Source organism: Rana temporaria, chromosome 7 (genome assembly GCF_905171775.1).
Source record: "Rana temporaria chromosome 7, aRanTem1.1, whole genome shotgun sequence".
Taxonomy (NCBI): domain Eukaryota; kingdom Metazoa; phylum Chordata; class Amphibia; order Anura; family Ranidae; genus Rana; species Rana temporaria.
The window spans coordinates 109,305,228-109,317,425 of NC_053495.1; the positions used below are offsets into that span (position 1 = coordinate 109,305,228).

A 12,198-nucleotide genomic window follows, 5' to 3' on the forward strand; every position below is an offset into this window, starting at 1 on the left:
AACCAAACTGATAAGAGGCATGGAGGAGCTCAGCTATGAGGAAAGATTAGAAGAACTAAATCTATTCACTCTTGAGAAGAGGAGAATAAGGGGGGATATGATCAACATGTACAAATATATGAGGTCCATACAGTGAACTTGGTGTTGAGTTATTCACTTTACGGTCAACACTGAGGACAAGGGGGCACTCTTTACATCTAGAGGAAAAGAGATTTCACCTCCAAATACGGAAAGGTTTTTTCACAGTAAGAGCTGTGAAAATGTGGAACAGACTCCCTCCAGAGGTGGTTCTGGCCAGCTCAGTAGATTGCTTTAAGAAAGGCCTGGATTATTTCCTAAATGTACATAATATAACTGAGTACTAAGATTTGTAGATAAAGTTGATCCAGGGTAAATCCGATTGCCTCTCGGGGGATCAGGAAGGAATTTTTTCCCCTGCTGTAGCAAATTGGATCATGCTCTGCTGGGGTTTTTTGCCTTCCTCTGGATCAACTGTGGGTATGGAGTTGGGTGTATAGGATTTTACTGTGTTTTTTATTTTGTTTTTTTATTTTTTGTGGTTGAACTGGATGGACTTGTGTCTTTTTTCAACCTGACTAACTATGTAACTATCATAATAAAATAATAGAACTGGCACTCATTTGCCCTGACGTGGGCTACGCCTAGTGCCAAGGCTCCTGATCCTCTGTTGCCTGGGGAGACCTGCGGGTGGGGGGGGGTTGGTAATCGGGTGGAGGATCATCCCCCGGTCTCTCCCTGGCTGGCTGGCTTCCCTCCAAAGCCAGGGCTATGTGTGAGGACCGCATTTGTCTGATTCCCCACCGCCTCAATGGCAGCTGTATTGGCCTGTATGGCCACTGCCAGGCTCCTCACCTCTGCCACACGGCCTGAATTTGTGGCATCCAGGTCCCTCAGGCAGGTCACTATTGCTGTGCTGTTTACACTGACCTCCTGCACACTTTCTGTGATGGCGGTAGTGTAAGCAGCCTGCTGGTTGAGGGCCTGCTGGACTGCCAGTGTGCTGGCAGCCTGGGTCTGGCCCAACGAGGCCAGGCTGTCTGCCACCCGGCGCATGTCACATGCAACAGAACCAACATGGCGGGTCTGCCTGGCCTGGTCCCTCGACAAAGTGGCTTCTAAGGCCGCTGAATCACCCCTCGTCTTCTTAGTAGCCTTCCTGGGTGCAGGTGTGGCTTGGGGCCGACTGTATGGGGATGCCCTTGAGGGTACTTCCCTTATGGAGGAGGAGGAGGAGGGGCTTCCCATAATGGTGGAGGCCCTTGGGGGGCTTCCCATAATAGTGGAGGCCCTTGGGGGGCTATCCCCTATGGAGGTGGAGGCCCTTGGGGGGCTATCCCCTATGGAGGTGGAGGTATGGGAGGTGGTTTCGTTCCCAAGGTAAATTCTATCCTCCAGAGGACCGTGCTCCTCCTCTACTTCCTCAAAATGAGATGCGTGGACACTGTCCTCATGGGATGGGGTTGGTCGCCCAGCAGCCGAGGATGGGCCCGCTCCCTCCTGCACATCTGTGGATGACACAAAACATTCACATGTTGGTGGACCCACACACTTGTCACATGTTCCCTTCCACCCCCACACATGCTACACACCAGATAAGAGATAAAACACACTTACCTGTCCTCAAGGGCTGATCAACAGAATCAAAGCCCTCCAGGCCCTCCACCTGCTCCCTCTCCAGGCACCTGGCTATGACCTGCTCATCAGGAGCCAGCGAGATATTCAGGGCTGGTCCACCTCTGGTGCCCCTGTTGTGCCTCCTCATCTTGGCCACCTTCTCCTTCACGAGACGCCGCAGGTCGTTGATTTTCTTGCCTATTTTGTTTGGGGTCATTTCCTCATGGCCAAGGGCATTGACCCGTGTTGCTATCTCGTGTGAGGATCTGATCCTTACGTACCTTGCTGGTCGTGCCACTCTCCGAACCATGGAGGTACTTGTTGTGCCTTGACATGGCATCAATAATTATCGCCTTCTCCTCTTTTGTAAAATTTTTCATCCTCCTGTCCTTAGGCCTAGACACTGGTTCAGACATGGCTCTGAAATAAGCACACAAAAGTAACCACACCAAACCAACCAAACCTGCTGGTGTACTTTTGCGCTCGACGGGCGCATGTCTGGGCGTATTTATGCCATGGGCGTAAACGGTGGGCCGGCTTATCTCGGGGGATACGCCGGGCGTAGTTGTGCGCATGCGTGGAGGGACGCGGCACATGCGATCACGTGACGGCGCATGCGTCATTCGTTCGGCCCTTCATTTGCATGGGGTCACGCTTCATTTAAATGGATCACGCCCACTTCCTTCCCACTTTGAATTACGTCGGCTTACGCCAATGATTTTAAGTTACACCGGTGCAACACTGCGAGCATTTGCTCTGAGAATATGCTGCTTGCCTCTCAAAGTTACGTCGGCGTAGCGCATCGAAGATGTGCTACGCCAGCATAAAGATGAGCCGAGCTACGTGAATCTGGCCCATAGTGTTCAGCTTGCATTTATTTGTTCTGTCATATATATTTATTTGTTTGCGCTGATTGTCTGTCTCTTTTTTATATATCCCATACATTTCCATCCCTATCCAAGTTCCAATCCCTCAATAAAAATACAAAAATGAGCACATGGACTGTATATTTGTCCCCAGGGAGATTGGGAAGTAATTGCCGGGCTGGGAAGGGTGACAGGTGGGCACAACACTCAGCGGCTCCTATGGGGGCACCGCTACACACATAAATATAAAAAAGACTACCCATCTAAAGTCCTGTACACGCGATCGGTTTGTCTGAAGAAAACGGACCGATGAACCGTTTTCATCGGACAAACCGATCGTGTGTGGGCCCCATCGGTTTGTTTTTCATCGATGAAAAAAAATAGAACATGTTTTAAAATGTTCCTTTGGATAAAAAAACGATCGAAAAAAAACCCGATCATCTGTGTGGAAGTCCATCGGTCAAAAATCCACGCATGCATATAATCAAGTCGACGCATGCTCAGAAGCATTGAACTTCATTTTTCTCAGCACGTCGTAGTGTTTTACGTCACCACATTTGGACACGGTCGGATTTTTGACCGATGGTGTGTAGGCAAGACTGATGAAAGTCAGCTTCATCGGCTATCTGACGAAAAAATCCATCGGATTAGATTCCATCAGATATCCGAGCGTGTGTACAGGGCTTAAGGATCAAAAATTACCTCCTAATTTGCAGACTAATAGGTGGATTCACATAGCCCGCCCTAACTTTGCGGCAGCGTAGTGTATCGTGTTTACACTACGCCGCCGTAAGTTAGCGAGGCAAGTACATGATTCACAAAGTACTTGCCTGCTAAGTTTCGGGGGCATATCGTAAATCGGGCGGGCGTAATGGCGCCTAATTCAAATTTCGCTGAGGGGACGTGTTTTATGGTAATGGGGGGTGACCTTATGTGATTGACGTATTTTACGAACAGCGCATGAGCCGTCCGCCTACATATCCCAGTGTGCATTGCAGCAAAGTACGCCGCACGGTCCTATTGATTTCGACGTGGACGTAAATGACGTAAATCCCTATTCACGGACGACTTGCGCAAACAACGTAAAATTTTCGAATTTCGACGCGGGAACGACGGCCATACTTAAAGTGGAGGTTCACCCTCAAACACAATTTCTGACATCACATGGAGTCGAGCCATCCTACCGACAGAATGCCGGTGTTTTTTTTTTTCTCAGCATATATCCCGTTATCACGATTTTCACCTGACGGCAATCCCGCGGGAGTGGGCGTTCCCAAGCGCTGCCTGTGATTGACAGGCTTCCGAACGACGCATACTGCGCGTCACAGGTTGCCGAAAAACCCCGAACGTCGGTGCGGCTCTATACAGCGCCTGCGCACCGACGTTCGGGTTCTGTTGGCAACCTGTGATGCGCAGTATGCGCCGTTCGGAAGCCTGTCAATCACAGGCAGCGCTTGGGAACGCCCACTCCCGCAGGAGGTGAAAATCGTGATAACAAGGTATGTGCTGAGAAAAAAAAAAAAAACACTGGCATTCTGTCGGTAGGATGGCTCGACTCCTGTGTGATGTCAGAAATTTTTTATAGGGTGAACCTCCACTTTAACATTACTATTCCAGCTATTTGATGGAATAACTTTAGGCCTGATAATGCGTTACGTAAACGGCGTATCTGTACTGCGTCGGCCGGGCGTACGTTCGTGAATAGGCGTATCTAGTGATTTACATATTCTACGCCGACCGCAATGGAAGCGCCACCTAGCGGTCAGCCTAAAAATTACACTTTAGGATACGACGGTGTAAGACACTTACGCCGCTCGTATCTGAGCCTAATTTAAGTGCATCTGGTTTCCAGAATACGCTTAAATTAGCGCCGGCGCAAAATCAGACTTAGGCCGGCGTATCTACTGATACGCCGGCCTAAGTCTTTCTGAATCCACCTATAAAAATATATATATCATGAGGGCACAGGTCAATAGTATATTGTGAGCTGGGGATAGTACACTTTCAAGCTCAGATATCAGTCCAGTGATGTAGTGACAAACTAGTGCAGTGTTTATTGGTGCCATTTACATGTCTATTTACAGGTGCTGGACAGTGTTCCATAAAAACAGGGCAAAAAAAATCAAAAATCTAAATCCTAGCTTTGAACTGGCTCTTACCACATAAATCCACGTCCTAACTCACAGACTGAGTAAGCCTAGTGCTTGTCATTCTCTACATATGCAGTTTTGCATCTCTCACAGACATGACTTTTCTGTTCCCCAGACTCAGGCGCACTCACTGTGTCACCCAGGTAAGTCTAAGGCCGCGTACACACGATCGGTCAAAACCGATTAAAACGGACTGAAGGACCGTTTCAAACCGATCGTATGTGGGCCCCATTGGTCAGTTATCCTTAGGTAAAAAAAAAAGAGAACTTGCTTTAAAATTGAACCGATGGACGCCTAACTGATAGGTCAAAACTAGGGTTGTCCCAATACCGATACTAGTATCGGTATCGGGACCGATACAGAGCATTTGCGCGAGTACTTGTACTCAAGCAAATCCTCCCGATGCCTGATCCAATACCTGGGAGAGAGAGAGGCAGGCAATGCCTGTGTCCGTGTATAATCCTCAGACTGCAGCCATCCAGTGTATAAAAGCCGCGCCTCCTCCTCTGATAGGGGAACACTCCCAGCAAGCGAGCCAGTGTTCTGCCTATCACGGACACCCTCTCATCCTCATCCCATGGACGAGGATAAGAGGGTGTCCGTGATAGGCGGAACACTAACACTTCTGGGAAACTGAGTTCCCCTATCACTTACGAGGAGGAGGAGGAGGAGGAGGCACGGCTTTTGAACACTGGATGGCTGCCGTCTGAGGATTATACACGGACACAGGCATCAGAGGCGTTGAGGAATTTTTTTTTGTAGCTGACACGTCCAGTGCTGTCCCTCTTCTTCTTCCTCCGCTCGCCAGCGAGGCGAGACTCAGCTCTGTGCCTGTCAAACTGATGATGTGACGCGGCTGCACGCACCTGCTGTGATGATTGCTGCCCAGTCCATATTTGAAAAAAAAAAATGAAATCAACAAAAAACACAATTTGGAAGCAAATCTGTCACATGACATTAAAAAAAGTATCGGTATTCGGTATCGGCGAGTACTTGAAAAAAAGTATCGGTACTTGTACTCGGTCTTAAAAAAGTGGTATGGGGACAACCCTAGTCAAAACCGATCGTTAGTATGCAAAAGCATCGGTCAATAGGCCACGCATGCTCAGAATCAAGTCGACGCATGCTTGGAAGCATTGAACTTCGTTTTTTTTCAGCACGTCGTGTGTTTTACGTCACCGCGTTCTGACACAATCGTTTTTTTTAACCGATGGTGTGTAGGCACATCAGACCATCAGTCAGCTTCATCGGTTAACCGATGAAACGGTCCTTCAGTCCGTTTTCATCGGTTATGACCGATCGTGTGTACGCGGCCTAAATTGCCATAAGGGAGAACTGCAAAACCCAAACTGGACATAGAGTCAGAAGTCTCTAAAAGTGTACGAGAGGAGCCTGGGAGATATGTAAACCTCGACCAGGACTTTTCCAGGCTCCCTTTGAGACACTCTACTACAGTATATTATCCAAAATGATCAGTTGAGGAAACTGAAATCAAACCTCCAAGATAAAAGAAGACAATAGTTTATCAAATGAAAACTTTATATCCAAAAAAAGTATATATGTTGCAGTGAGAGTACTGTTACCTGAAGTAGTTTTTTTATTTTAATTATGGTATTATTCTCCATTTCTTCATTGAGACCTGATGGTGTTTATGGTACTGTAACAAAGTCTCCCGTTCACATATCTTTTTAAACATTCTGTGGGAGAAAAACTTTTTGGTATGGCCTTGATGACTCGTATAACCAATCCATCTGTTGAACTCTGTTTTTCTGCGAAATGCCAAGCTACGCCATTGTTCCATGTCACCTTGTTCAATGAGTCGGTAGTGTTCGCCAAACCTGCTGCACAGGGCCCTCATAGTGCACCCCACATAAAGAAGACCACAATGGCAGGGCAGGCAGTACACCTCAAACTCTGTGAAACAATTGTAACTTTACCTTTCTGCCCCTCTTCTTATGAGTTTAAAATCCATACTTAAATTTAATATTGGTAATATGGGAAATAAAACTATGAATAGTTTCAATATTTACTTTCAAAACAGAGCAATCACTGAAAAGTTAACTTTTCCCATGACAGCACCCTTAGCATGGTTTTTAACAAAACAATTTTCTTTTCTTTTTGTGAAAAAAATAGAAAAAATATTATGATAATCAATATTGTGGTTTATAGGGCCAGATTCTCGTAGAATGGCGCATCTTAGCGGCGGCGTAACGTATCCGAGTTACGTTACGCCCCAGCAACTTACACGGGCAAGTGCTGTATTCTCAAAGCACTTGCTCCTTAAGTTGCGGCGGCGTAGCGTAAATCGGCCGGCGTAAGCCTGCCTAATTTAAATGTGGAAGGGGGGGGGCTTGTTTTATGTTAAACTACTGTGACCCGACGTGATTGACGTTTTTCACGAACGGGGCATGCGCCGTCCGAGGAAATCTCCCAGTGTGCATTGCTCCTAATACGCCGCAAGGACATATTGGTTTTGACGTGGACGTAAATTACGTCCAGCCCCATTCACGGACGAGTTACGCAAACAATGTAACTTTTTAAAATTTTGACGCGGGAACGACGGCCATACTTAACATTGGCTGCGCCTCATATAGCAGGGGCAACTATACGTCGGGAAAAGCCTAACGTAAACGTCGTAACTTCACTGCGTCGGCCGCGCGTACGTTCGGGAATTCGCGTATCTAGCTAATTTGCATACTCAACGCGGGTTTCGATGGAAGCGCTACCTAGCGGGCCAAAAAAAAATGCAGTTAAGATCCGACGGCGTAAGAGACTTACGCCTGTCGGATCTAATGGATATCTATGCGTAACTGATTCTAATGCCGCGTACACACCATCACTTTATGTGATGAAAAAAAATGACGTTTTTAAAAACGTCACTTTAATTGACTGTGTGTGGGGGAAAACGTCGTTTTATGTCTTGTAAAAAACGACCAAAAAAAATTGAAGCATGCTTCAATTTTATGTGTCGTTTTTCAAAAGTGCACTTTTTACTTCACAGAAATTGACCGTGTGTAGCAAAAAACGTCGTTTTGTAAGACGTTTTTTCATCCACGCATGCCCAGAAGCTACTTCAATGGTAAAACGTGGTGGAACGTAACCTCACTTTGCAAGAACATTGTGAGAAAAACGATGGTGTGTAGGCAACTTCGTCTTTGAAAATTGAAGTTTCAAAAACGTCATTTTTTACTTCACAGAAAGTGTCGTTTTTTTTCATCCCATAAAGTGATGGTGTGTATGCGGCATTAGAATCGGGCGCATAGATACGACGGCTCAACTCAGAGATACAACGGCGTATCTGGAGATATGCCGTCGTATCTCTTTTGTGAATCTGGGCCATAGTGAATATATGTAGAATTCTATCGAGTATATACAGTAAATATTAAAAAGTCCAAAATTGGGCTTTCCACTGTTATCAGTTGGTGTTCTCAGCCCTGCCCAATTCTGCTTTGTGAAAAAGAGAACACCCCTATCCTACATTATGGGGATAAAGGAGAAGTAGAAGTATTCGGTAGTCCTAACACACTTTCTATTAGAGGGTGACAGCATTGCTTTGCCATACTGTAGATGTACAGTAGAACAGTGGGTAAGCGTTGTTCCCCTAGAACAGGGTCCCAGCATTTGCACACCCATCACAAATAATCCCCATTATGTCTGTAGCATGTTTATTTCCTATGAACGTCAGCTCCATCCTGTAGCCATAATGCAGTATTTTCCTGAAAGACCCCAATTTGGAAAATACCTAATTTAAGAAAATACTGCATTATGACCATTAGGTGGATCTAACAATCATATGTAATAAACATATTAGACACATTATGGGGCTTATTCAGGATTGCTGTGCAAATGCTAAGGGATAGATTATGTGTGTATATATTGTGAGGATGGGACCCTGTGCGGAGTGAGAAATGGCTGCTTTACGCCAAATTCAGGAAAGAAACACGTTAATGGGTCAGCTGTGTTTTGGGCTTTTTAAGGCTGATCTAAACAGCATTCAGGGCCCCACCCCACAGACAGGAAGTCTGTACCCAGGAGCCAGGTGAGCTCCCATCTCTGAGAGAAGTCACAGAGTGGATGCATCTCTGCAGGAGGCAGAGGTCATTAATGTTGGAGCAGCAAGACGTAAGCTAGAAGCTGTGTGCTTCAAAAGGACAAGTCGCTGTGTGCGAATCAAATGCTATGTGCAGATAAGTCGCTGTGTGCGAATCAAACGCTGTGTGCGGACTGTTGATTTTTTGCAAGACACAGAAATTATGAAGCCCCCCTGCGAGGGCTACTTTTGTTTTCTTTGAACTTTACTTTTAAATAAAAGTGGGCTACCAGCCCTTAAAAACTCAATATTGGACTGGCGTACTCACTGAAAAACGCATCTACCATTGGAGTCTGATCCCCCAATCTTACAATATATATATATATATATATATATATATATATATATATATATATATATATATATATATATGTATATATAATATAATGTGTGTGTGTGCTTTATTTAGCTGCTCCTGAAGTGCTGTAATATGTAAAAATATCCTATTGATGTGGTGACTTTTGTTCCTTTTTTTTTTTTTTACAGAAAAATGTGATGTCCCTTCTTCAGACTCAATAAATGCAAATTTTCAGCACTCATGGCCACAAATATATATTGAAGGAGACAAATTAAGATTTCAGTGTTATAGAGACCATAAGACTTCAAATGGACAGACAACTGGAGAAATTGAATGTCTTCCAGATGGCAAATTTTCAGCGGAAAAATGTTCTAGTAAGTAATGAGTGTATGTGTGCACTACGTAATAATTTATTTTGTGAGTTCAGGACAACTATTACTATAACACCTGATGTAGTGAGTCCTGTAGTCTTGAACACAGAAAAGTTATAGAATGCTTTATTTACAAGCTCAAGCATACATAAAGTATATCATAATAGGAATTAGAACTAACCTAAACAGATTATAGAAAGTTTTAGAGGTCATAGGTATGAACACTGCATATCACCCTCGTAGGGCAGCACAGTGATGAACCCATAGAGGAGTCTTTTTTTTATTCAACCATCAATTTGGTTCCTCCATCCACACATTTGATGAGGATGGGGGAATCCTCCCGCTGAGCTATTGTATTCTGACAGTGGGGGAGATTTCACTGTCGTCAAAATAAACTAGCCAGCAGTGATGATCAGGCAGCAACAATCCATCAGGTTTTTTGTAATCTATGGTGGTTTCAGGGATTTTAAGAGTCCTACCTTTTTCTGATCTTAAGAAATGGCTGTTTCTTTCACCATGTCCTGTGCAAACTGAGTCTGAATGGGAGGATGTACCTTCAGTGTCCTGATGAGAACATCTGCGGGGTCAGCATCCCTTTACAAGTGTTTAATCCTTGGGGAGAGTGACAGACCCAACAAAGGACAGGGGCTTTTAGAGGGGACTGCAGAGAAGCATCTTGTCTACTGACTGTAGGCCATAGCTTTTGAGGGGGCTGTATTCTTTGGGAGGTGTGTGCCTGAGGAACCTTTTGGAGTGGTTTTACTTCAGGTTTTTGACTCCTCATAAATACACAGATTCTGGTAACCTAGGACCTGGATACAGATTTGGGGCGTCTGTTCCAAAACCAAAATGTATTGTTTCAACCTTCCCAGACTCAGACTCTAAGCAAAGATTATGATCATCTTCAAACAACCTGATGTTGGTGTTTCCTGATGTTATGTGCATTTTGTTTATTAAGGTGTCTTTCTTTCATTGTATAATTAACCATTGTGTGCCTCCTAGGTGTGAATCTCCATTGTTAATTGAGTCAACTATTGTGTCTGTCTGTCTGCTAGTATTGTGTCCACTTCACCTAGTTACCAAACTACTGTGGAATGTCTATGTTAGTTGTTCATTGGATGTACTGTTTGAAATACAAATTATATTACTGTTTGAAGTTTGCATTGTTTAGGGTACAGTAATGTGATCACACTCTTGATTTTATGTGGTATACATTCTGGGTGAGTTTTCAATAAAGGGTTCCAGTTTGCACCTAAGCTAGTGTCATCTAGTTCTTGGGTGCAATGTGGAAGAAGCTGTGTCTTGGCTGAGGCATACAGGCAGGGTGCCAGGGGGTCCGCCACAGGGAGTATCTCACCAAAAGTGAAATTCCTATTGTGGAGGGTGCCTAAATCTGACTTGTACCTGATTGTAGATTTCTGGGAAAATCTGCGGCCTAATCACACAAGCAAGAGATTACATTTCTGGGGTTCACCGTGCACCAATGATTCTAAACTTACCACTCTGAACTTTGATTCTGACCCTAGTTAGCCTGCCTTGACATTTGTTCCTGGATTATTCTCTGGTCTGCTGCCTGCCCTGACCTCTATCTGTCCTTGGTTTATGCCTATCATCTTCTGCCTGTTCTGACCTCTGTCTGTCCCTGGGTAATGCCTATTGTCTGCTGCCTGGCCTGACTTCTGCCTGCCTCTGGACTACACTTATCGTTTGTCCTATGACCTGACCAAAACTTGCCTCTGGATTTCAATACCAGCTACTCTCCTGCTGTGCAAAAGTACATGATTATCAGCACAGCCCCCATCAGATGTGCCAATCGGTGCCCAATAGCTGCCAGTCTGTGCCCCATCAAGAACGCGTCAGTGCCCATAACAGTGTCAATCAGTGCCCCACCAGTAATGCCTGTCAGTGCCCTTCAGATGCCAACCAGTAATGCCTGTCAGTAGCTCCTCTTTATTGCTACCTATCCAGTGCAATCTTTTAGTGCCCATCAGTGCTGCATATCAGTGTAGCCTATTGGTGTCCATCAGTGCCGCCTATCAGTGCCCATCAATTCTACTTATCAGTGCCACCTCATCAGTGCCCATCACTGCAGCCACATCAGTGAAGGAGAAAACAAAATGTTAGTTTGTTTAGCAAAAAATAAAAAACCCCAGCAGTGATCAAATATCACAAAAAGAAAGCTCTATTTGTGGGAACAAAATTATAAAAAATGGGTTTGAGTACAGTGTTGTATGACCGCGCAATTGTTATTTAAAGCGTGACATGGCTGAAAGCTGAAAATTGTCCTGGGCAGGAAGGGGTGAAAGTGCCTGGTATTGAAGTAGTTAAAGGAATTTTTCATTTTTATTGTTTCATTTAAAGTGGGGTTCCCATTTTAAAGTGGATGTAAACCGGATTCATGAAATTTGAAATTTCCTGCTCCATTCTTCTGTTATCAGCATGATAACTTCTGACAAGTTCTCCGAAACATGGGATAAAACCAGACTGAGGGTGAGTGCTATAAAAAGATCAGAAAGCTGCTCTACTTACAACACAGCTCTGAAAGTATTGCCTATGTGGAGGGGGGGTGTGTGCCTTTTTCTCCAATCAGCTGTCTCCCAGTGTAATCCAACACTACACTGCTACTGCTGAATGAGGAAGTGAAAATTCTAACACAATGTGCACTTTCTAAACAGTATATAAAGCTGAAGACAGCACATATACATGTAAAACTTATGTGGGAGGATTTTTTTTATCTCTATCACCTGAGGCTGTTCATTTCACTGAGTATATGTGAGGGTTTACATCC

The 12,198-nt window shown here is 44.8% G+C and overlaps 1 protein-coding gene across 10 annotated transcripts in view; it reads left to right on the forward strand.

The window, feature by feature from the left end:
* Window positions 1-12,198, forward strand: part of LOC120946232 (complement factor H-like) — a 3,139,400-nt gene that overhangs the window by 275,750 nt on the left and 2,851,452 nt on the right. For all 10 annotated transcript variants that reach the window (XM_040361064.1, XM_040361066.1, XM_040361056.1 and 7 more), the window contains exon 9: window positions 9,228-9,413. In XM_040361064.1, coding sequence (XP_040216998.1) covers window positions 9,228-9,413 — 186 coding nt within the window. The remainder of the gene's footprint in view (window positions 1-9,227; window positions 9,414-12,198) is intronic.